General features: G+C 51.5%; 1 protein-coding gene across 2 annotated transcripts in view; it reads right to left on the reverse strand.

Annotated features, from left to right (window-relative positions):
- Window positions 1-305: 305 nt before the first annotated feature.
- The window catches only part of CUL9 (cullin 9), a 37049-nt gene continuing 16218 nt past the window's right edge, over window positions 306-21136 (reverse strand). For both annotated transcript variants that reach the window (XM_028097477.2, XM_028097476.2), the window contains 23 exons: window positions 20788-20963; window positions 19943-20076; window positions 19413-19592; window positions 19142-19251; window positions 18861-19043; window positions 18568-18728; window positions 18060-18288; window positions 17774-17963; window positions 11313-11458; window positions 11032-11161; window positions 10685-10884; window positions 9969-10219; window positions 8602-8947; window positions 4131-4271; window positions 3801-3965; window positions 3412-3575; window positions 2996-3089; window positions 2467-2541; window positions 2238-2348; window positions 1971-2088; window positions 1448-1581; window positions 723-796; window positions 306-629 (listed from right to left, as the gene is read on the reverse strand). In XM_028097477.2, coding sequence (XP_027953278.1) covers window positions 443-629; window positions 723-796; window positions 1448-1581; window positions 1971-2088; window positions 2238-2348; window positions 2467-2541; window positions 2996-3089; window positions 3412-3575; window positions 3801-3965; window positions 4131-4271; window positions 8602-8947; window positions 9969-10219; window positions 10685-10884; window positions 11032-11161; window positions 11313-11458; window positions 17774-17963; window positions 18060-18288; window positions 18568-18728; window positions 18861-19043; window positions 19142-19251; window positions 19413-19592; window positions 19943-20076; window positions 20788-20963 — 3699 coding nt within the window. In that variant the 3' untranslated portion in view covers window positions 306-442. The remainder of the gene's footprint in view (window positions 630-722; window positions 797-1447; window positions 1582-1970; window positions 2089-2237; window positions 2349-2466; window positions 2542-2995; window positions 3090-3411; window positions 3576-3800; window positions 3966-4130; window positions 4272-8601; window positions 8948-9968; window positions 10220-10684; window positions 10885-11031; window positions 11162-11312; window positions 11459-17773; window positions 17964-18059; window positions 18289-18567; window positions 18729-18860; window positions 19044-19141; window positions 19252-19412; window positions 19593-19942; window positions 20077-20787; window positions 20964-21136) is intronic.

The raw sequence follows: 21136 nt of genomic DNA on the forward strand, positions 1-21136 counted from the left end.
CCTCAGACTCGTGCCAGGAATGTTCAAGAGTCTGGGAAAGGCTGGCCCGGAGGGTGGCCGTTTCTCGGTCTCCTCTGATGCTGGGTGGGGTTCCGGGACGCACGCGCAGGCCTGCACCTGGCCCTGGACCATGCGGACCTTTCATTTCCCGTTGTCCAGCTTAGGCCAAATGGGTCTGCTCTGGGCCTTCTCTGAGAACACAAGTGTCCGGAGGTCTAAAAGGAAAGTGAAGAATGAGGGGTGCGGGTATACAGAGGGAGCCGGGAGCTGACGTTAGCCCTTAGGAACGCAGCTGCGCAGCCTGCTTCCAGGGAAGGATGTGGAAAAAAGTTTATTCCGTAAACAGAAGGTACTGTAGACACTGGGAATCGCCTCCCCCGAAGACGGCAGGAAGGGGTGACCTCCCCCCCTCGGCCCCCAGGACTCCCCCGTGTCCCGCCCCTCAGTCGTAGGCCTCATCATCCTCCTCGTCACCGAAGAAGAAAGTGTCTCGGTCCAGGTTCTCAGACTCCTCGTCGTAGGAAAAGCTGTCGTTGTCCAGCTCCTCATCAAACTCGTCCTGCTGCCACTCAGGCACCTCCTCCTCCTCCTCCTCTTCCTCCACCTCCAGCCCAGAGGGGCCCTGGGGCCTGGGGAGGGTGGGCGGGAGGGTGCCACGCTCAGCCTGAGGCGAAGCCATGCATGTCCCACACCCTTGCGGGGGCTCTGCCCATCACACTCACTGACTGCCAGGCACGTTGGATCCTTTCGCCTCTCGGGTCTCTAACGATGGGCTCTGCAGACCGACCCGGAAGTCCTGGCGAGGAGCCGGGGACATGTGGGAAGTCGGAGAGTAGAGGAGGGCCTGGGCCTCTGCCCAGCATTCCTTCACCCACCATTTCTCTGCCGGCCTCCTAGGTGCGGGGGGGGGGGGGGGGGGGCGACCGGCACAGATGCTCCTAGCTCTTCTCCCTCCCTCATCCTGGGACTCCACAGCCCCAAGCCTGCATGTCATGGAACTCCGGGGGACACGGGTCGTGCCAGCGAGGCACCCGGCCCTGTGCTTCAGGAGCTAACGGTGTATGTTCCTGTCCTGTCTACCCAAGTTACCTACTCCTCTGTAAGCTCCCCGAGGGCGGGACTCCTTGTTCAGACACAGCATCAGTGTATCAGAGCTGGGAAGAACCCCAGTGGGCCCCCATCCCACTGTTCCTACCGGGGAGGTACGGAAAAGTTCCCCGGGTGATTCTGATGAGCAAGCATCTGGGCTAATACCCTTGATGCGCACTGACTATTTTGTAGCACTTGCCAGGCGGTTAGGTGGCAGAGCCCCACCACATCCGGCAGGCCGGCCCAGGAGTTGGGGTGCACGCTCAGGTCTCCCAAACAGCCGCCTTTCCTCTTGCACCCCCCCCAGGGCAGGGGCTGTGCTGGGCCCAGGAGGCCCAGGGTCAGGCAGGCCACATACCTGGGTAGAATGCTGCAGGATAGCCAGCAGCCTCTCCTGGATCCTCCGGAGCAGCTCCAGGCCGGTGCTGAGGCAGTCGGCCCGCAGGAGGCGCAGGGACGAGGCCAGGTCTCCGCACCGCAGCAGCGCCTCCTCTGCAGAGGGGGCAGGGCACAGGGGCTCCCTTGCTCCGCTCCTTCCTTCCATCCCTCCCTTCAAACACCTACTGAACATATCTACCAAGTCCTACCCACACCTACCAGGCAGGGCTCTAGACTAGATATTCATTCTCATGGGGCCTCCATCCCAGTGGAGGGAGCAGATGGGAATCGAACAGGTCAGGTGAAGGCCTGTGCCCTTAGGCACCTACAGCAAGTACCACATACCTTCATACCTGAATTTTAAAAGGCTGATCGCATAAGGCTGTGAAGGAGGAGGAGGACTGGGGTGGAGGTGCCACTTTGCCCACTGTTTGCTGGGAGGGGATGCCGTGGGGGTGGACAGGCAGGGGAAAGGAGTGTGCAAGCGGGGGACCAGGCCGCACCGAGGAGTATCTGCAGGGCGTTGGTGTGCAGCTCCAGGTTCTCGGTCTGCTGCTCCACCACGTCCATGTACTCCGTGCCCTGGTTGTAAAAGCTGTACACGCAGGCGTAGGCCAGCACCTGCGGGAGCCCAAGTCAGCCTTTCCTTGCTGAGCCTTGGCACCAACCCGCTCCCCGCTGCCTCATTCCGTCCGTTCCTGAGGGTTAGAGGCCAGCAGCCGAGCCCGCCAGAACCCCTTGGTACATCCCCCCGCCCCCACCCCCACCACCTTGCGGGCCTGCTCCAGTCCCCGGCAGGCGTCACTGAGGAAGGTGAAGGATCTGGGGGGTGGCACCTCGTGGATGGCAGACACGCGGTTCCGCAGGCTCACGGCGAACTCCTGTGCAGGGTGAGGCGGATCAGCGCCACCCACCCGATTCGAATCTGGGGCCCCTGCCCCGCCATCCACCCCAGCCCTCTGACCTCCTCACCCACACAACCGTTCCCTCCCAGCTCACCCGGGCCTGGTGATGGAAAGTACATCTCTCGTTATAGTCCTGAAACCGCTTCTCCTGGCGAGCTGCTCTGCTGACCTGGTAAGGACAGGTGGAGAGGGAGGGCTCTTGGGTGCTTTGCTGGGCAGGACGGGGCGAACACACAAGGCACCCCGCGTGCAGGCCTTCAGACTCTTCACCCAGACCTTTTCATTTAATCCTAACTCCATGAAGTAGGTCACATTACTCTCCCCCTGTGCAGGGGAGGATGCCGAGGCGTGGGCAAGGAAACTGGCCCAAAGCCACTTACTAAGCAGGGGTGCCAGGCTCTGACGCGAGGGACAGGCTCTGCTCTGCTCTGGCCTGGTGCCTCGGAGAATGCACACACCTCCCAGGACAGAACTCCCAGCGCCTAGAGGCCCAGGAGGCTTCTGTCTTCACATGGAGGCCCCGTCCCAAGAGCTCAGGACACAGAACCCTCCCTGCCCAGGCCTGCAGCCATGTCCCATCCTGACTGCCCTTGGGCCCTCCGGCCTTGGCCCTGGCCCCTTACCATGGCAGAGCAGTTGTAGTAGTCTTTGTGATTTGGCTTCCAGGGCTTGAGGCAGCGCCAGCAAAATCCGTGGTTGCATTTGGCACAGGTCATGCTATGGAGGAAGCTGGCTGGTGAGAGGGCTGGAGGCCCCACCGAACCCGCCCTGGCCCCTCTGGGCCCTGACAGTCTCTTTAACCTTACCAACCCCTAGTGAGCGCGCCCTCGCTTCCGAGCCCCATGTGGTGCAGACTTAAAAGCAAGGCAAGGAGCATTAAGGTGCAGGCGTCACCGGAGGGCGCCACGCTGGGGATAGTGAGTGATTGCCCTCCTTCGCCCAGCCATCTGGGAAGCCCCACGGGCCCTCCGCACCGCCAGGCCTCCCACCCTCTCCCATGCCCTCTGACCCCACCAATGCCCACAGTAACCCCTCTTACTGCAGACACCCCTCGTTCTTCTCGATGGGAGCCTGGCAGCTGGGACAGCGCTTGGAGATGAGCTTGGCCAGGTGCTTGCTCTGGGCCTCCACGCTCATGCCGTCATAGTAGCCGCCATCGTCGACCCACTGGGACATGTGGCCACAGCTGGCAGGGTAGTGCGCCTAGAGAGGGGGCAGGGAGGTCACGGCTGAGCCCTGAGCCCTGGCCAAGGGTGGCGCCGCGGGTGTGCAAGGGAGGGAGGTCACATGTGGAGAACTGCATAGGGAGAAACAGAGCTCAACCCAGGGGCAGAGGGGAGGACAAGGCAGAGTGTGTGAGTGTGTGAGTGTGTGTGTGGGGGGTGCGGAGAGAGGTGCTGGCCGGGGCAGGGCTGGGCAGGCACCCACCTCAGGGAAACTACAGTTGAAGCAGGAGGCCCAGCCACACTTGGAGCAGGTGGTCCCACAGCCCAGGCCCTGGCGGCACAGGATGCGGTCGCAGCCCTGGGGGTTGGTGCACCAGGTCAGGTTGGAGCAGCTCTCCACATAGCCACGCAGGAGGGCTTTCTCGTACTGTGGGGGACATAGGCACCCTAGGTAAGGGCACGGCTCTCCAGGACACCACACCTCTGTAACCACCACCCCTCCCCTCCCCACCCCACCCTCTGCACGCCAGTCCACTCCCTGGGGCCTGTCCCTCCGGCTGCACGTGGCAGTCTCCCGCAGAAGAGGGGCTACCTTGGAAATGATGTCTGGTGAGGAGACAATGGCCCGGATAAAGGCTCCCGTGGGCTGCGCAGGGCAGTCAGCAATGGGGCAGGTGCAATTCAACACAAGGTTCTGCTCAATCCGAGTTGTCAGATACTCGTTCCAGCAAGACTGGGGTGGCAGGGGGGGAAGGAGAGGCTTCTCAGGGACAGTGGGGATGCAGTACAGGACGCCGGTGTCCTGGTAACCCACCTCGCACCCATCCCCAACAATATGGAAGGCCAGAAAAAAGCCTGCTCCGGAGCCACCTCAAAATGGATCCTAACCTTTCTGGCTTCTATGGGTTTTCCAGGGATTTGCCCAAATCACAGTTGCCTTCGAGAATGTGTGGGTCGGGATGGTGACCTCATTTTAATTATTGCTGGGATGGACATGGAGGGAACGGGTAAGAGAATCAAGAAAAAGGAGATGATTCAAGTGCTAAGAAAGATTTGGAGAAAGCAAGAAGGTCAGAGAGGGAGGCCTGGGGCAGTAGGGAGCCTTTTCCCCCACCCGGTGGCTGGCCTTGGATGCCGTGAACGCTGCTGTGGCCTCTCCTCCCAGCTCCATCTGCTCACCTGGTTCCTGGGTGCTCCCATCTCCCCAGACTCAGTCTCTTCACAAAACAGCCTCGCCCACTGCATCCCCCAACCCCAGTCACCGGTGTTGGAAGCCTCACATCTCTCGATCCTTTTCTAGCTCGCATGTCACTGCACCACCCGAAACCAGGCCCTATCCCCTCACCCCTAAATTGCAGCAAGAGCTTGTCCCCATAAATGGTCTTCCTACCCCAATCCCTCCTCCATGCAATCCACTTGGTTCAGGCGTGATCAGCAGCCTGAGCCTCCTAAAATACCCCATTAATGACTCCCTTCCTTCACACTGCCGACTGCAGAGCTTTCCAAGATGATGCGTCTAGACCCCGAGAGACTGCATGAATCCGTATCAGTGGTACCAAAGCTCCAGGGTAAATGAAAAGTGCCTTACCAGACTATGTTTACTCAAAGCAAAGTACTAAACAGAACAAAACAAAACCCTTTTTATAGTGAAACAAACTCAGGTAAACTGGGAAGTTGAATGCAGAATTCCTGCATTTTTGAGATAAAACAGGAAACCGCTCCAAATTCAGACCGCACACTTGCAGGCACACAGGGTCCCTTACGGCCTAGAGGCCAAAGGCTGGCCTCTCAGTTTGGAGCCCATCCCGCTTCCCTAAGGAGCCCCTCTGCTGTGGGCTTGTTCTAGCTTCTGCTGTCCTCCCTGTCTGGCCCACCTGGAATGCAGTCTCCAGCCTGTATTCCCCTCCTGCCCCTGCCAACCCTGCCTGTCATTCAAGGCTCACACACAAAAGCCTCCTGGGACAGGCCCAAGCCCCAGGATTTCCCTTCTCTGAGTTCTCTTGCATTTCGCTGTGCTGCTCAGTTGTGACTTATTCACAGGCTCCTCCTTGGCTGAGACTTGTCCAGTGAACCTGTTTTCCCCAGGCTCCCTGTTTCTACAACTCTGCAGGGGTGTCTGTGCAGCTCGGCACCCTGGGCCTGCTTCTCTTTCCCTGCAGAATGCTAGCCAGGCCTCTCCACTTAATTCCAAATTCCCCTGTCCAGTCCCAGACAGGTGTCCAACAAGAAGTTCAAACTTCACATGGCCGGAACAGACTGAATTTCCCTTCGAAAACCTGCCCTCCACACTGAGCCCCAGCCCCCATCTTGCTCAAGTCAGGGATGACACATCTCATCCACCCAGATGCGCAGGTCAGAAGTCCAAGAAGCACCTTTGATTCCCTTGTCCTAAGTCCCCATTTTGGCTCTACTGAGCCCTGTCAGCTCTGCCTCCTGATACTATACCCCAACCCATCCACTTCTCTCTTCACTGCTGACCCTGGGCCAAACTCCCACCACCTCCTGGCTCTTGGTACAACAGTCTCCTGATGGATGCCCCTGCTTCCACGCTTGATCCGCCCAAGCCTTTTTTCCACACGCAGTGATCTTTTCAAAAATATAAATCAGATCCTTCCTATCACTCCCCTGCTTAACCCCACCGTGGCTTTCCGTAAAGTCCAGCCTACCGTCTGTCAATCCCAACCCAAATGGACCTCCGTCTCCCTCCCAAATCTCTCCCTCAGCTGTCCCACCACGTCACTGCTTTAGCCACCAGGCTCAGCTTCTTCACACTCACTGTCCCCTCTGTCTGCCACACTCTTCCCCTTGACTGTCACCTTCTCAGGATGGCCTTCCCTGACCTCCCCAATCTTAAGACTCTGACAGGCCCCTCCCCCAGTCCTCACCTCGGTCACTTCCTATGACGTGACCCTGTTGTATTTCCTTCCTGCACGTGTCATGAGAGCGTGAGGGAGGGCCCTGGGGCAAGACCGCCCAAGTCCAAATCCTGGCCTTGGGCAGGTGACTTCTCCGGGCACCTCCATCTGTCTCCAGCAAAATGGCGACAGTAAAAATACCTACCTCACACAACTACCATGGAAATTAAGCAAGGTAACGCATGTATCACAGCGGAACAGCCCAGAACGTGTCCCCCATAAGTATGAGCTGCTGGTATTATTAGCTCTTGGGTTATTTTTTGCTTGGATTTCCCCACCTCCTCCTACAGCAGCATCCAGTGCTGTGCACACAGTGAGTTCATGACAAGTATTAGTTGAATGATAAAGTGAAAGTGGAAAGGACATAATTAAGGACCTGGAAAAAGGGAGCACAGGCAACAGTGTGAGAAGAGTAAGCTGAAGCCAAGAAAAAGGGAGGGAGAAAAAGTACCCATATACATGCCAGGGGGCGTCCCAGATCACCCACCCCTGTGGAGACGCTGCTGGCAGAGGCAGCTAGATTCATGGCAACAAGCATGCTTGTCCTGTTACGTTGAGGTATTTGGGCCTGGCACCAGTTCTAAGAGCTGTGAGGCAGGGAATATGCGACACTCAGCACCCCGGTTCCCTGCACCTTGGCCCCTCTCCGCCGTCACTGAGGACCACTCACTCCCCCATCTACAGCCTGCTCTGCTCCGCTTCACAGTGGCAACACCTGGCTTCCCATAATTCCCTCTACTTCTGCGCTATTCTCTGGTTTACACCACTTTTTTCATTTTTATACTCAATGAGAATATATGGTAAGTGCTGATGTTCTGAGATAAAGAGACTTGGTGATAAGAAAACCATAAACCTACTGTCATTACCAATTTAATAACACTTCTCATTTATAAAATGCCTTGATGTGTGGTTTACGTGTGTGAGTTATCTATCTACCTATCTGTTGTCCTCAAACTTGGCTGAACACTGGAATCACCTGAGTTTTTAAAACTCCAGATGCCTATGGCACCTGGGTGGCTCAGTCAGTTAAGTGTCCGACTCTTGGTTTTGACTCAGGTCATGAACTCAGGGTCGTGGGATCAGCCCTGCATGGAACTCTGTGCTCAGGGTGAAATCTGCTTGAGATTCTCTCTCTCCCTGTCCCTCTGCCCCTCCCCCTGCTTGCGCTCTAAATAAATAAATAAATAAATAAATAAAATCTCAAAAAAAGAAAAATAGGAGCACCTGGGTGGCTCAGTCAGTTAAGCATCTGATTCTTGATTTTGGCTCAGGTCATGACCTCAGGGTCATGGGATGGAGCCCTGCATTGGGCTCTGTGCTCAGCATGGAGTCTGCCTGTTCCTCTCCCCCCCACTCTTCTCTTTCTCAAATAAATAAAATCTTAAAAAATAATAAAATACGGGCTCCTGGGTGGCTCAGTCATTAAGTGTCTGCCTTCGGCTCAGGTCATGATCCCAGGGTCCTGGGATCGAGCCCCACATCGGGCTCCCTGCTCTGCCTGAAGCCTGCTTCTCCCTCTCCCACTCCCTCTGCTTGTGTTCCCTCTCTCAGTGTGTCTCTCTGTCAAATAAATAAATAAAATCTTTAAATAAAAATAAATAAAATAAAAAATTTAAAAACGTAAAAAAAATAAAACTCCAGATGTCTAGATTTCATCTCGAGATTCTGATTTAATTGGTCTGGGTTACAGTTTGAGCATGAGGATTCTTTTTTTTTTTTAAGTGTGGGGGAAAGGGCAGAGAGAGAATCCCAAGCAGGCTTCACGCCCAGTATGGAGCCCAATGCAGGGCTCGATCTCACAACCCTGAGATCATGACCTAAGCCAAAATCAAGAGTCGGATGCTTAACCAACTGAGGCACCCAAGCGCCCTGAGCATGAGGATTTTTTAAAGCTCCCAGTGATTATAATATGCAGCAAAGTTTTACAGCCACTGATGCATTATTGCTGGATCCTGACAACCACTCCCCAGATTGTTGAGGCTGGTGGCACCACTTACAGATGACAAAACCAGTTTGAGAGGGACTAAGTGGTCTGTCCAACATTGCCCCGGCTAGGAAATGGCAGTGCTGGGGTAGAACCCCAGAGCTGCCAGAGAACCGTGTTGAAGGTGGAAAGCCGGGGGCAGGCTAGAAGCAGGCGGGCCTCACCTTACAGCAGTAGTGCATGCAGCAGAGGGAAGGCAAGTCATCGTCGGGCTCCAGGGGGCTGACACACACAGGGCAGTGGTCGGGGCGGGAAGGGGCGGCCCGGGCCTGGGGGACGCACAGCCCAGCCGCCAACAACAGGGGTTCGGGGTCATCGCTGTAGCTCTGCAGCAGCTGTTCAGCACCCCAGTGGGAATGAGCCAAAAGGTGCTGAGCCACATCTGGCTCTAGGTTCAGCGTCTCCTGCACCTGCCGTACTGTCTGCTCCATCAACCCTTCGACCTCCTGGGGGCTCATGGTGCGGCCTGCAGGCAGCTGGAGAGTTGCCAAGGCAACTACAGCTTCTGGGCTTGAGGGGGAGAGAAGAGGCAGCAATCAGTCTCCCTGCCCTGCTTATCTACTAAACAAACCCCACCCCGGCCCTCAGCTCCCCATTTGTGCACCCCTGCTTGTGTGTGCTTAACCAGCCTCAGGATGACCACCCAAACCCACTGTCAGAGCACGCCTCTCCACAGAAGCATCTGTAAGTGAGGGTTGGGGCTGGCTGTCACTGTGATTTCGGGTACTCCAGGAATCTGGTGGGCAGGGATCAGGATGCTAAGTGTGCACAGGATCCCCACCGTGGATGGGATAATCCCACTGTAAACCCCACCCCAAACACCAGCGGTCCATCTGGTGAGAAACTGGAGTCTGCAGCCTCACTACTCAAAGTATGGGCCAAGGACCAGCAGCCTGAGTACCACAGGGAGCTCTACTGACTCAGGATCTGCTTTTTAATGAGATTCCCACCCCCACCCCGTGATGTGTATGCAAATGATTCCTCTAGAGAACTCACTTTACACACGGTGCTGAAACATACTTCTCGTGAATTGGATGTGACGGGGCAAGCTTTAGGGTGCCAGCTAATTAGGGGGATCCTATGGAAAATTCCTCTGTGGAACACGCTTCTTGAAAACTAGAGTTTGTACATTTCATGGAGCAGAGTGCATCATCAGCACTCAGTACATATCTGTATGGTATTTCATTTTTGCTTAGAACAAGAGGCGTCTATACAGGAGCTTATGTGTCTGGGTCCCTTGCCTAAGGGTTGGCTCTCGGGGGATGGGGACAGCAAGGCCCCCAATTAGGAAGGCAGAGAAGGGAGTGCCAGTGCTGACAAGGGAATGAGGACTAGCAAAGGGGGAGAAATAACAGAGGCAGGGAAAATGGGGTAAGACAAAGAGAAAAACGAGGCGTCTTTCCACAAAAGAGCCTAACTTTGGCACTAAACCTCCTCCTGTGTCACTGCAGCACCACCTGTCCTGGGGAGCCCAACCCTCCCTACTGGCTTGGAGCCCCTGCAGCTGGGGAACAGGACCGAGGATGGCTACCTAGGCTTGGAGGTCTTGGTGGTCTGGCTGCCACAGAAGGGGACCTCTGCCTGACCCCGGCAAGGCCCCGTAGGCTCTGGGGTGGCATACATCAGGATCTGGGGCCGGTCGTCGCGCCGTTCCACGTAGCCCTGGCCCAGGAGGTGGAGGATGCAAGAAAGGACATCTGTACTGGTACAGGCCACGCCTCCTGCAACAGTGCGGCCCAGGCTTCCAGGGGGATTTGGACCCTTCTGCCAGGCCTCCAGCACCTGGATGGGAGAAGAGGAAACAGGTAGGCCATTTTTACCTAGAGGAGCTAGCCTGCCTGGGTTCAATGCTCAGCTCTTCCACTTACTAGCTGTGTGACTATGGATGCGTTACTAACTCTCATGCCTCACTTTTCTTCTCTGTCAAACGGGAATAACAGTAAATAATAATAATAATAATAGTAGTAACACCACCACCCTCACTTAACCCATAAGACTGTTGTGCAGATTAAATGACTTAATCATGCAAACTCTTGGAATAGGGCCTGGCACATGGTGAACACTCATGTCTCATCTCTACTTTCTAACTAAGTGCCCCGTCAGGAAGAGAAAACCCAGATGCAAATGTCACCCTATGAGGTCTTGTACTGAGTATGTTTACCTTCCCTTGTGATGATCCCTGGCTCTAAGCCCCAACCCTGAGCCTGACTCTCTCCCTCCCTTAACTTCACGGTCCCCTTGGCCTACCAGACAAACCAGCTGATCGATATGGAGGCCCTTTTCCCCATGGGCTTTGAGAATACGGACAAGAAGACAGCTCAAGAGGTTCCTCTTCTGTTCCAGAGTTCGGCCCTCATCCTTCTCGACATTCAGGTACGTCTGGGGAGGTATCAGCCACAGGGCCTCCCCAGAGCGCTGAGACCCAGGCGTCCGAAGCCGCAGCACACCTGGAACTCACTCCCAGTCAGCACCCGAGGAGGGGAAGGGAGAGGTGAATGGTGGCAAAGGGGAGCCCATTCATTCCCTACCGCACGCCCACCATGAGCGCCCCACCCTGTAGGAGCAGCGGCACAGCCCAGCCCCTGCTGACCTACCCCTGTGTGGAAAGCCCTGACCCTCATGCAGGGTCAAAGGGCCACTGTCTGAGGTGAGGGGCAGAAGTGCCTGAAGCAGTAGTTCTGGGGTGAGGTCAGAATTCTTCAGCAGGGTCTCTACAGACACCTCCTGGTGAAGAGAAACAGGGCCAGTCAGGAGTAGATAGTCAGGGGAAAGGAAAATAAGAGGTGGGAAGGATGGAAGAAGGGGCAGAGTTTAGGAGAACAGTGATGGACAGGGGGAAGAGAAGAGAGAGAGAGAGGCTGAGGAGCTGAGGCACCTCTGTCTGATTGAAATGCAACAGCAACCACATCTGCACGGTGGACACATGCAGGGTCTGGTCCCCAAACTGCAGCTCAGCCCGGCCCAGCCACGTCCACTGCAGCCGCCGATGGGGTCCCACGTCCAGGACTGGATGATTCTGACCTGGGAAAGCACGGAATAGAAGAGACAAAGAGCAGGGGAAGTGAGGGGGCTAGAGGCTGAGGCCAGGGTGTACTATTAGTCAAGCTTTGCTCCTGCTGATCTCTGTGGGGAGGAGGGTCCCCACAGAAGTGACTTGTCAGGCTTCCAGAGCTCAGCCTCCTCTGTTTCTGCCTCCCTGGTGAGGGGAGGAGCCACAAGTATCTGGGAGCCCACCCTGTGCCTCGCCCCACACCAGGCAGGTTCCATGAAAGAAACACCAGAGAGAAGAGACCTGGGTTTTGCCCTCAAGGAGCTGACGGTTTTTAAAGACCCACTAGGCTGCGTCTCTTCCTCCTCCTGTGTCACAACTCAGGCAAGATGAGCCTGGATGTTCACTCATACTAGAAAGCAAGGATGCTGTCAAAGGCAGAGAATATCAAAAGGAGACAATCTGAGAGGTGCTCTCTGGCCAAAGATGGGACAGTTTGAACATCAAGAAGATAACATCTGCGCTGGATTGAAACACATGAAATATTTTAAAATGTATGAGTTCATAATGACATATTTTTTTTAAAAAGACCACATTGGTTATCTCTTTGGAGGATGTTGGAGGAACTGGTTGAAAATAAGGGGGAAGCGGAGAGAATCAAGCCTTTCCAGTATAAACCGTACCTCAGTGTGACCAAAAAGTTGCCGAGAGGAAGTTTCTCTTCAAAGAGAAAACGCTCCAGCTGGTATGTGAAGAAGGTATGACAAAACTAGAATGGCGCAATCTGTCTGCCCTAATGAAATAACAGAGCTAAGCAATGGTAATGAGTGACCGCCTCGTGAACAGCTGACAGGAAATTATATAATGTACAGATCAGACTTGCAACACTGAAATCCACTGACCCATCTTACAACATCCCAGAGACAGGTGGAAGTACACATTACCACCTATGAAGTGCTCTTGCCCCAGAAATCACACCCAAATCGGAATCAACTTCCACATCTAAGTATCTGTTTTCCGGAAATGAAAGAGACAGAGGAACAGGCCAGAGGACACCATGTGGATACGATCAACAAAATCCGGCCTGTGCACAACTCTGTGTGGCGAACAATCCAGTTTCCTCCACAGACAATTTTAAGGGGGCAAAAACAGAAAGCAGGACCTATAGATTAATGGAGACGGAAGATAGAGCTCAATCAAATGCAAGGTGTGGGCTTTGTGTGGATCCCCAATAAGCAAAAAACTAATTTTGAAAACTTGAGAAAATGGGGGAAATATGGACACTTTGCTGTTTGATATTAGGAACTGTTATTAATTTCTCAAAGTTTGATCACTGTAGTGTCCTTGCTTTTAAAAATAAAATCCTTAATCTTTTAAATTGTAGACCTGGGGAAAGTGGGTGGGGGTACAGAAGAAATGAGACTGGCCATGAACTGACCCATGTTGGTACACAGGAGTTTATTCTACCTTTTTTTTTTTTAAGATTTATTTATTTATTTGACAGGGAGAGAGAGCGCGCACAGAAGGAAAGGGAGAGCAGACTCCCCGCTGAGCAGGGCGTCCAATACGGGGCTCGATCCCAGGACCCTGGGATCACGACCTGAGCTGAAGGCAGATGCTCAACTGACTGAGCTGCCCAGGCGCCCCACATTCTGTCTACTTTTGTGTACATCTGAAATTTATCATAATAAAAAATTTTTAAATGAGAGTGAAGGTAAGCCACTCTCTAAAACTGATAAAGTTTTCCACCAATACTCCCTCAATGAAGAGACTTCTAAAGGATATACTTAAGGAGACTGAACTCAGAAAGAAGGATCAAGATGCAAAAAGATTAGTGATGGAAGCAACTAGTATGATAGCAAATCTAAACATCAACTGAATAAGACAATAATAATAATGACTCTTTAGAAAGTAGGGAAAAAAAAGATAATCCTAAAGTATCAAACAACAATAACAATTAAGGTGGGAGTGAGAACTGCAGTTAAGACTTTCTATGGTTCTGGGACGTCCAGGTGGCTCAGTCAGTTAAGTGTCTGCCCTCGGCTCAGGTCATGATCCCAGGGGCCCAGGACTGAGTCCCTCATCTGGCTCTCAGCTCAGCAGGGAGCCTGCTTCTCCCTCTCACTCTCTCTCAAATAAATAAATAAAATCTTTTTTTTTTTAAAGATTTTCTTTATTTATTCATGAGAGACAGAGAGAGAGAGAGAGAGAGAGAGGCAGAGGGAGAAGCAGGCTCCCAAGGAGCAGGGAGCCCGATGCGGGACTCGATCCCAGGACCCTGGGATCATGACCTGAGCCGAAGGCAGACGCTTAACCATCTGAGCCACCCAGGCGCCCCTAAATAAATAAAATCTTAAAAAAAAGATTTTCTATGGTCCTTTTATTGCTCAGGAAGGTGGGAGAGTGATATTAACAAGTCAAACATACAGGTTACAAACATTAGGGTAATCAACTATGAAAACAGAATGCGTGACTTCCCAAACTGGTAGAGACAAAGAAAGGAATTAAAGAAGATCAATCCAAAAGAAGAGAAAAAAATGCACAAAACCTAAGGTAGAAACATATCTATAAAGGTGTTCAATTTATTATTCTTCTTTTAACTGTACATGTGTTTTATATATTCTTTTGTGTATACGAACTAACTAAAATTTAAAATTATAAGGTAAACTAAAATGTTTAAGAGTTTAGCAATAAAAGCCAAATATATCATTTACTCATACTAATTATAAACAGGCTAAGATTGACAACTCAAAAGGAGAGATTGTTAGGTTGAATAACAAACAAATGCTAGGTATTTATAAGACACCTGCCTAAAATAAGAGGCAAGGACAAAAGTAAATGATACTGGGGGAAATTCTGATGAGAGCAGAATATAGGCATCGTTTGGAAGTATATCCCCAACAGACTTCTTATTAATAGTGGCAAGGGGAAAATATTAACTATACAGTGGGAAATCAAACTACCTCTTGATCAGGTTGTCAAAAATCACATCACAAAAGAGGAGCAGATGGAAATTGTGTGCTTCCAAATGAAACACGCAGAGGACATAATGTCACTTACTTAGGATTCTGGCCCAGAATGTATCACCTGAATCTAATTATGAGGAAATGTACAAATTTAAAATGAAAAACGTTTAGAAAATTTTAAATGGCTATATTCTCCAAGGGTGTTAATGTTATAAAAAACAAAAAAAGGCTAAGGAATTGTTCCACATTAAGGAGACTAAAGACATGACAACTAAATATAATAGATGATCCTAGACTGGATACTGTCCTGGACTAAAAAAATAACAGACATTATGGAGTCACTTGACAAAATCGGAACGTGGAAAACAGATTTAAAGTATTACACCAATGTTAAATTTTTGAAACTGATAAATGAACTATTATTATGTAAGAGAGTACCATGATTCTTAGAAAATATATATCCAAGTATTTAGAGGCAACGGGCCAGCATATATACAATTTACTCTCAGTGGTCCAGGGGGGAAAAATGTGTGTGTGTGTGTGTGTGTGTGTGTGTGTATGCACACACACAAATACACATTTTATAAATGTATATATACACAAAGAGCAAATGCTAAAAGCAAACACGGCAAAATGTTAACAAAAGGTAAACTTGCATAAAGAGTATGTGTGTTCCTGGGGCGGCTGGGTGGCTCAGTCAAGTGTCTGCCTTTGGCTCAGGTCATTATCTCCGCTACTCAGCCGGGCGTCTGCTCCTCCCTCTGCCTCCCTCTGCCCCTCACTCATCTTGTGCTTGCTCTCTCCCTCTCAGATAAAGTCTTAAAAAAAAAAAAAAGTATGTGAGTGTTCTTTGTATTATTCTTACCATTTTTCTGTAAATTTGAAATTATTTCCAAATAAAAAAAAACTTTAAGTAAAAGGATAACTGAATTGTCCACCTAAAGTGGTTAAAATGGAAGAGCACCTGGCTGGCTCAGTCAGTGGAGCATATGACTTTTGAACTCAGGGTTGTAAGTCGAGCCCCACATTGGGTGTAGAGATCACTTAAAAATAAAATCTTAAAAAATGGTTAAAATGGCAAATTTTATATTCATCTTTCACCACAATAAAAGAAACCCAAAAGAATTATCATTCTCCCCTGACAAGGTAAAAGGATAGAAAGATATTCTGAAAAAACCCTAACCAAAGAAAGCTGGTATATTATTAACACCAGACAAAAATAGACTTTGAGAGAAAAAGCTTTACTAGAAAGAAAGAAGGTCATTTCATAATAATAAAGTTTAATTAAAATTTTAAACCTGCATAGTCCATTATGGTAGCCCATGTGGGTATTTAAACTGGTTAAAGTAAATAAAATTAAACACTCAATTCCTCAGTCGAACCAGTCACATTTCAGTAGCCACAAATGGCCATCATACTGAAGAGTGCAGAAAATAACTTTTCCATCACTGCAGAAAGTTCTACTGGACAGCACTGTTAAATGATTTGAAACTTTTATCTAAACTTTATTTTTTAAGATATTTTATTTATTTACTTGAGAGAGAGAGAGAGGGAATGGTGTGTTGGTGGGAAGGAGTAGAGGGAGAGGGACAAGCAGACTCCCCCCTGAGCACGAAGCCCAACACAGGGCTTGATCCCATGACCCCAAGATCATGACTTAAGCCAAAACCAGGAGTTGGATGCCTAACTGACTAGGCCATCCAGGCGCCTCTATCTAAACTTTAATTTTGAGAGAGAGAGAGACAGTGCAAGCTTGCAGTGGGTGGGGGGTGGCAGTGGGAGAGAGAGAATCCTAAGCAGACTCCGCGCCCAGCACGGAGCCCAAAGAATGGCTCAATCTCACAACCCTAAGATCATGAACTAAGACAAAATCAAGAGTTCAGATGCTTAACCAACTGAGCCACCCACCAGGTACCTCTAAACTTTTATCTAACAACACAGTCAAAAAATACATAAAGCAATGCTGACCTGATGAAAAGTTTAAAAATTCACTATCAGGGTGCCTGGGTGGCTCAGTCGGTTAAGCAGCTGCCTTCAGCTTAGGTTATGATCCCAGGGTCCTGAGATAGAGCCCTAAGTCGGGGCGGGGGGGGGGGTCCCTGCTCAGCAGGGAGTCTGCTTCTCCCTCTGCCTCTCCCCCTAGGTCATACTTGCACACTCTCTCTCTCAAATAAATAATCTTTTTAAAATTCACTATCATAATGATAGATCTTAATACACCTCTCTCAGTAATAGATCAAGCAGACAAAAATGAGTAAGGTTACAGCAAATTTGAAGAACACAATGAACAAAGGCAATTTAGTGGAATGTGTGTAAAAGCCTTTAAACAGCAGCTGAAGAATACACATTCTTCTTAATTACACATGAACACTTAAAAAATCTGACCATCTACTAGGCCATAAAGGAAATCTCAAGACATTGCAAAGATTCAGAACCAAAGAAACCATGTTCTTTATCCACAGTGGAATGAGGTCTAAAATCTAAAACAAAAACCCAACTTAACGAAGAAAAACTGGTTTGGGAATTTTAAAATAGACTTCTAAAAAAGTAATAGATCAAAGCAGAAATAATAATGGAAATTAGAAAATCCTCAGAACTAAAAAAATACTAAATATACACAGCATAATAAAAATTTAGGCAACATCCCAAATGTCCATCAACAGCAGAAACGGTAAAGATATTCATACAATGGAAAGGAATCCACAATACAAAGAACAAAGTAGTGATACAACTGACAACCTGGATAGCCCTTGCAGACATTACAGCCACTGAAAGAAACCGAACACAGCAGAGTATATACCCTATTATTCCGTTTATATGATGTTCAAATACAGGCAAGAATCTATGGTGATAAAAGGAAGAACAATGGTTTCTCTTGGAAACTAACTAGAAAGGGACATGAAGCAAGAAGTCTTCTGGGGTGCTGGAAATGCTCCGGGGGTGCTTATGGGAGTATATGTGTATATAAAATTCATTAAGTCATAATTACTTGACTGAAAACTATACCACAAGAAAAATAAATCTAAAAAACAAAAACAAAAAACACCTGAAACTGAATGCAGCTAAAGTAATGTTGAGAGGAAAATGAATAGCCTTAAACATTTTTACTTGGAAAGAAGCCTAAAAAGGGTAAAAATTAAGTAAGCATGCAACTTGAAGTTAGAAAAGAAAAATGGAACAAATCCACACAAAAGTGAAGGCAATGATGAGAGACATTAAGAAAGCTCTAACCCACCTTTCCCCCCTTCCCTAGGAGACTGCTGTCCCTAGAGACCGTTTTTCTTCGTATCTACGCACTCCTGTCCACAGGGCCTCTCCTCTTCCTCTCCTGCCACCCCAAGTCTCACCCCAATCTCCAATCGCCTGTCCCTATCTCCTCACTCTGGCTGTAGAAATTGGAGAAGCGGTCAAGGGCATCACAGAATTCAGTGGGAAGGCACTTTCTGGGATGGTACAGGTAGCAGAGTGGGGAGACCGGCCAGCAGCGTGGTGACAGGACCAGTATGGAAACTGTTGGACTTGAATCTTCGATAAATAGTTCTTTCTCAGCCTCCTCTTCCTCTGCTTCCTCCTGAGAGACAGAAGGATTTCAAGGGCTCTTGGGCTCCCTTCTTTGGTCTATAGTCTTTTGCTCTCCTATTCACCCACTCATCTCCCTTGCTCTTACCTCCTCCTCTTCCAGGCCCTGTTCCTCCTCATTCTCCTGCTCCAAGAGCAGCTTGTCGAGCTGCTGGAGCTGGTAGACGTGAAACTGGCGTTGCAGCTCCTCGGAGGTGCTCAGGCTGCGCAGCATCTGCTGGGGGAGGCGGTTGGGGAAGCAGAGGCCGATCTGCTCCAGCACAGCCCCCTCCAGCCAGCTCGAGCCCAAGCTCAGGAGACGGTCTGCCATGTAGTGCCTGCAGCACACGCAGAGCAGGGCCGAGCCTCAGTGCGGCAGCTCGGCCCGGCCCCCCGCCTGCCCCTCCAGATTGTAGGTTCCTCTGTTGCGGCAGGCTTGGGTCACAGGCCCTGCCTCCCCTCTCCCTCCCTACTCCCTTCCACCAGTGCCTCGGCCATCTCTGTATCTTAATCTCTCCTCTCCACTGCCTCCTCCCCCGTCTTCCCACCAAGACTCAAACCTTCACCCTCTCTAGACTCCAGGCCTCCCCTCCCCTACCTCTCAGACCTGCACTCACTGGTAGAAGTGCTCAAAAGTAGTGGCCAGCTCCAGGCCAGAAAGGACCATGATGGGCTCCAGGTGCCGCTGAAGCCGCCCCAGCATTTCCACTCCAGGGGCTCCGCCAACCAGGCCGCCCTGGATCTGCTGGTCGATGTGCCTGGCAAACTGCTCACTTACCTGGGGGCAATGGAAAGGGCACCGGCCAAGCATGAAGAGGGCGTGGAGCAGGAGAGTAGGGGGTGAGAGGAGGTGAGAGGCAGAGAAAGAGGCGAGCTTGCACCGGGTGACCAGGAGGCCGGGGGTACTCACGTGGGCAGCGGTGAGGAAGGACTGCTGGAGCAAGGCGCCCGAGAAGCCACTGCGCAGAGCCAGCGTGAAGGCTGCCCGAGGCCCAAAGAGCTCTGAGCCTGCTCTCTGCAAATGCTCATAGAGTTTACAGTATCGAGGCACAAAATCGGGGGCCCTCCAGGCTGCGGCCAGGAACCTGCTGACCTGAGAAGAGAGAAGGAACAGCAGATGCAGGAGGTTGGCCGCTGCCCCGCCTCCCCCCACTTCCTCCCCGGACCAGACTGCAGCTTCCTTGCTCTCACCTGCTCCTGCACCACGCTCAGCCAGCACTGCGTTATGTTCCTCAGGCTGCTGCTTGGAAGGGCTGCTGAGGGCCCAGGGCTCCGATCCTGGCCCTTACTGTTCTTGCTGACTGTGAAGAAAGAGGGCAAGGGAAGCGGCTTGGTCTCAGCCCTAGAGTAGACCCAGGGGTCTTGGGTACTGACCCCTGGAAAGGCCCAGAGCAGAGCAGTCAGAGAGAGTAAGATCCAAGACAGGGAGAAGCCAGCTCAACAGGCCATTGCTGGGACTTACTGGGCCGAGTGGATGGCTCAGGAGAAGGCCCAGGCGGGGGCTCCACATGCACCAGCAAGTGACAAAGGCGACGAACTCGAGAGGCAAAGGATGCTGCTCGACTCAGTGGGTTCTGCGAGCTCTCTCTTTGCGCTAAGTACTGATCCAGCAGCCATCCCAGGGAGCTCACACCCTCCTCATCTAAAAGAAGACAGGTCAGAAACAGGTGATGGGAAATAGGGGGACAGAGAGCCCAGGAAGAGGAGAGAGAAGGCCCAATTACACAAAAAGGCCTGGGGGGCAGCTGGGCCGAGGCTTACTTCAGCTGGAGTCTGGGTGGGTGCTAACTGGGTAGGGGTGGGGTGGAGGAGAGGATTCAAATACCAGAGTCTCAGGGAGCAGTCTCTGGGGCAGGAAGGAGAGGAACACTGAGGCGACAGGCCTTCAGGGACAAAGACAGGGACCAAGAGAACCAACAGGTGATTACTCAGGTGATCCCTGGGAATCATCACAAGGGGCTGGTTAGTGCGGCCAGGGGTCGGGACGGTTACCCGGGGAGGTGATGTTCTGCACCAGGGGGCTGACCAGGGCCTCCCAGCAGGTCTTGCCCAGTGCCTGGGCGGCCTCGTCATCAGGGAGGAAGCGATCAGCAAAATTCTGCTCGTGGCGCAGAACCCTGTTGAGTCTGGGAATAAGGAACATGTGGTCAAGGGTTGAAGACACAAGTTTCGGGCGCCTGAGTGGCTCAGTTGGTTAAGCGACTGCCTTCGGCTCAGGTCATGATCCTGGAGTCCCGGGATCGAGTCCCACATTGGGCTCCCTGCTCAGCAGGGAGTCTGCTTCTCCCTCTGACCCTCTTCCCTCTCATGCTCTCTATCTCTCATTCTCTCTCTCTCAAATAAATAAATAAATAAATATTAAAAAAAAAAAAAAGACACAAGTTTCTCTGCGGCCTCCACTCAAGTGCAGTCAGCTCCCACTCTTGCTGTGCTTGGTCCCGTAACCAGCTTGCTGCCACCAGCACACACTTGTCCCCATGCCCCCTTCCCCTGTGTCCTAGCTGCTGCCTCACCTTTCAGACTCCTGCAGAAGTCACCCACCACCTACTTTTTTTTTTTTAAAGATTTTATTTATTTATTTGAGAGAGAGAAACAGTGAGTGGGACAGAGAGAGGGAGAAAGAATCTGAAGCAGACTCCACACTGAGCACAGACCCCAACGTGGGGCTCGGTCCCATGACTGTGAGATCATGACCTGAGCCAAAACCAAGAGTCCAACGCCCAACCGACTGAGCCACCGAGGTGCCCCCTCCCACCACCTACTTCTTAACAGTGTCCTCCTGCTGTGTTACCCTCTCCTCCCTCCCTTCAAGCCGGCCCACTGCCTGCTCCACCTACCGGGGACAGAGCTGGAGGAGGCGCTTGCGGTCCTCCGCTATGTCCTGGCTCCAGGCTTGTGCCCGAATGGTATAGAAGAGACATGTCCGGCGACACAGCTGCTCCCGGAACAGTGGCCAGAAAGTGGGCTTGGGGCCCAGGACCTCCACGCCTCGAACCCGGGTGTCGATGCCACCCTGTAACATGCACAGACTTGTCTACCACCTAAGCCACCCAGCCACCAAGCACTACCAAAAAAAAAAAAAAAAAAAAAAAAAAAGCCAGGCCTCAGGTCCTGAGTTTCCCGGAGGCATGTGAGACATTCCCACATCTCTGGAACTCAACAGGCTCCTGGGCCATCCCCCCAGTA

The sequence above is a fragment of the Eumetopias jubatus genome, unplaced genomic scaffold (genome assembly GCF_037043125.1).
Source record: "Eumetopias jubatus isolate StellerSeaLion01/CBP00866 unplaced genomic scaffold, mEumJub1_p1.0 scaffold_6, whole genome shotgun sequence".
Taxonomy (NCBI): Eukaryota; Metazoa; Chordata; class Mammalia; order Carnivora; family Otariidae; genus Eumetopias; species Eumetopias jubatus.